We start from the raw sequence: 3,983 nt of genomic DNA, 5'->3' as shown, positions 1-3,983 counted from the left end.
CAGCTGCGTTCTTGTAACCTTATAAATGTGAAACTTATTTCGATATTTTTTATTTTTTATAATTTTTTATTAAGCTTTTCGTCGTAATTTTTGAGATTGATCATTTATTCGATAAGACGAATCGGAAAAATATAAAAATATTGACGGATGTTGAAAAAAATTTCAAATAAGATGACACTTTGATACTTTTTTTTGCTTTGGTCATAATTTTGTAATTTTTAAACTACTCTTGTTTAGATGGATGATTAATCCAAAAAATATTATGCAAAACCTAACAAAAATTCAGAAAAACGAATAAAACACACAAAATGAATAAGTAAGTTAAGTTTATAAGAACCCAGGTTTCGTCTTGTAAACCCGGTACTCGCGTATTTTAACTTCGAGAACTTTATTCGTGTAACAAATGGACTGCAATCTTATTAACTTAAGTTTCCGCACTAGATTTATCTTCAACGAAATGTTAAAATTCTTCCGCATTTCGTGAAATCTTTTAATTAGCGAATCACATTTCGGGGGTGTTACAAGATTCTTGTGGCGTTTACGGACTTGAACCCGTCAGGAAAGCATGGTGTTGAAGCATAACATAGCAGTGCACCGGGAGAATAATTATACTCCCTTGTGTCTCCCTCTAGTTGCCACATTCAATTGGCCATGATTCCACGAAGTTGATAGGGACCAGATTACATAGGGAGGGACCGATTATGAATGTTTTGTAGAATTGTTTCTAAGAAATTAGTAGAAATTGATGAGAAGAAATTAGTTTTTAATCCATAATACATTCAAGCTAATCTGTCACTTTTGGGGGTATCAAACCAGCAAAATATTCCAGTAATTAAATAACGCTGTCAAGCACATAAATATCATTCTTAATTTAAACACGAAAAAGAAAAGAAAAGAAATCAACCAAAGCAAATTCGCCACACAAGGAGCAATTAAAGAGAATCCAGAAACAATGCTAATGGGTGTAGCCACATTCAAGTGCACAAACTGTGCAGCACCACAGTCTCAACAGTGAGCCCTGGCCCGAACCCGAAGAGCACACCCCACTCCAGCCCCTCGCCGGTGGTCTTGAGCTCTTCCTCGGCCGACTTCCTCCTCATCTCATCCAAAATGAATAGCACGCACGCGCTCGACATGTTCCCGTATTCGCTCAACACGTGCCTCGTGGCCCGTAATTTCTCGGGCTTAAGGCTCAACTTCAATTCCACCTGGTCTAGAATAGCAGGCCCGCCGGGATGTGCGATCCAGAAAATGGAATTCCAATCGGAGATGCCCAAGGGCTGAAAAGCCTCGGTCAAGGCCTTTTCTATGTTCTTGGAGATGAGCCCAGGAACATCTTTGAGCAAGTGGAAAGTAAGGCCCACTTCGCGGAGATGTCCATCGATGGCCCCATCGCTATCGGGTAGAATGGTTTGGGCCGCAGAGACCAGCTCAAACAATGGCTTCTCAACTTCGGGTACCGGGTCCGCACCAACAATAATAGCAGCTGCACCATCTCCAAAGAGGGCCTGGCCAACCAAACTGTCAAGGTGGGTGTCACTTGGCCCACGGAAAGTGACAGCAGTGATCTCAGAACACACGACTAGAACCCGGGCGCCTTTGTTGTTCTCTGCCAAGTCCTTGGCCAGGCGGAGGACCGTACCACCAGCGAAGCAACCTTGTTGGTACATCATGAGGCGCTTGACGGATGGGCGGAGGCCGAGGAGCTTGGTGAGCTGGTAGTCGGCGCCCGGCATGTCGACACCACTGGTGGTGCAAAAGACCAAGTGGGTGATTTTGGATTTGGGCTGGCCCCATTCCTTTATGGCCTTGGTGGCAGCCTCTTTGCCTAATTTGGGAACTTCCACCACAACCATGTCCTGCCTAGCGTCCAGGGAAGGCGCCATGTACTCGCACACGCTGGGATTTTCCTTTAAGATTTCTTCGGTTAAGTACATATAACGCTTGTTGATCATGGATTTGTCGCCTGAAATTTGATGGAGCAGCACAAAATTATTGAAGGAAACTAATAATTCAGAATTTCTTTAGTTCTCATATAATTTAAAATCAAAATCACCATTCTCTGTGTGTGTGTGTGAGAGATAGCGAGCGGGGGGTGGCAAAAAGTACTGGGCTACTGCTGAAGGTGAAAGCAAAGACAGGGGATTACATTTTTGGGATGTGAATGTGTCCATTTAATTTCACCACATTAACAACAAAACTAAGAATGGACACTACCAAAATACAATGCATCTATCGCATGCACAATTTTAAATAGAAATTCCCCAATTAGAAAGAAAAGGAAATAAATAGAAGAGAAAAATATAAACATAAGTCAGTAACCGTCACCCTAGATTTGTTAATTCAGTATAGAATTTCCAAATCCTTTTCCATTCACATAAGAAGTACATGTACCTATTTAATCTACATACATCATCCAGCAAGTCACATGCATGTGTGTAAAACCATAAATTCCGGTCGCCGGGAACACTAATGGGGTGTTTGGAAGTCAATTATTTTTTTGGATTGTCGATCACAGATGTTAAAATTATGATCAGAGTCTGTAAAACTATTTGGATGAAGAACAAATTTTTTGTTTCGTGTACAGAAGTACTATAATTGAATTCAAGAAGCTCGTCCGAAGACGATTCGTGAATTCGGCATTTTCCAGTTCATTTTTGCATATCCAATCGGAATATATGTACGATCCATAATTCAAAAAATGGGCTCCCAAACACCCCCTAATTAGAAACATGAAAATCAATTACCAAAACTACGTACAGAGGGAAAGATGGTGATATTTCACTTACACATGCGTTGGAACTTCTCTTTGAGCTCTGCCTTGTGCTCGCTGTTAGTAATCCGAAAGTAGAAATCCGGGTACGTGCTCTGATCAACGCAATTAGGCGGGGTCGCGGTTCCGATCGCCATGACTGTCGCTGGGCCTTCAGCCCGTTGCGCCTTCCTGACATCCTCGACGGTGACCATCTTTTCGCCGGAAAAAATTAATTTAGCGGTGGCCGGAGTTTTTGTGGTTTGTAGGTGTTAGTACAAGCAGCTTGGAGGGGTAGATAATTGTTGATCAGCTTGTGACAAAACTTGGTGGTAGTGTGGGTGGTATATATATGTGACAATTAGAAATGGTAGTTTGGAATCACGTGTTATGACTACTTGGAGAGGCCGGCTAGCACGTGAGTTGGGTTTTGGTGTATCTACATTTCCCCCATCAAAAGCCTCCACATGATATGGAGATTCTCGTACCTACTCCATAATTCATCTAATAGAGAAAACAAGGGTTGCAACTAGCGTCAAGGATTTCGATTCAGCGGTGACAACAGAAGTACAAAATCGTGCATGTCCTTAGTGCCTTCTGTCGTAGTGCCACTCTTTAGTAGCGAGGCTCTTGGACCTGCGTCAGCTGGGCTAGCTCCCACATCGGGAGTTTGGATATTATGTATGTGTGTGTTTAAAGAATTCATTATGCCTCTTTCTAGTTAGCAATGCCTAGGTGAGTTGGTATGTAAAATTACCATGTTACCCTCCTTCAAAGCAAGGGGTTGGAGTTATTAAAGGGGTGTGTGGCATGACTTGCACCTTCAAATTAGAAAAAAACAAAACATATAGAGAGTTTTAGAATAAGTTGACGAAGACAACAAACACACAATGTACACGTGCTTACATTAGTATTCCGTCCTAGAACGATCTTTTTGAGCCTTGAGGGTTATCAAAATGAGAATAAATTCTTTACACCGTCGGTGTAAATATTTATTTCCTCCAAATCAATTGCATTGTGACACATGTCAAAACAGTGGTCCCAATTAATAAAACATGGTGATGTGGCGCAATGCAATTGATTTGGAGGAAACAAATATTTATACCGGCGGTGTAAAGAATTTATTCTCTATCAAAATTAGGCTTTGGAAAAAACAAAAGATGATTTCTATCTGACACTTCGTTTATAAACATGGAAAGGGAAAGGGAAATGATTTTGCCACTCTATTTTT

At 41.3% G+C, this 3,983-nt stretch overlaps 1 protein-coding gene across 1 annotated transcript; it reads right to left on the bottom strand.

Annotated features, from left to right (window-relative positions):
- Positions 1 to 796: 796 nt before the first annotated feature.
- LOC131300396 (chalcone synthase 1) lies at positions 797 to 3,112 on the bottom strand. The gene is made up of 2 exons (XM_058326201.1): positions 2,790 to 3,112; positions 797 to 1,966 (listed from the first exon to the last, which is right to left on the bottom strand). Exons 1-2 carry the CDS (start codon positions 2,965 to 2,967, stop codon positions 975 to 977), a joined length of 1,170 nt encoding a protein of 389 aa, XP_058182184.1. The 5' UTR covers positions 2,968 to 3,112; the 3' UTR covers positions 797 to 974.
- Positions 3,113 to 3,983: the final 871 nt, after the last annotated feature.

This window comes from Rhododendron vialii, chromosome 9a, assembly GCF_030253575.1.
Source record: "Rhododendron vialii isolate Sample 1 chromosome 9a, ASM3025357v1".
Lineage (NCBI taxonomy): Eukaryota > Viridiplantae > Streptophyta > Magnoliopsida > Ericales > Ericaceae > Rhododendron > Rhododendron vialii.
Note: the sequence above shows the minus strand (reverse complement) of the source record. Positions and strands in the feature narration are given on the sequence as shown.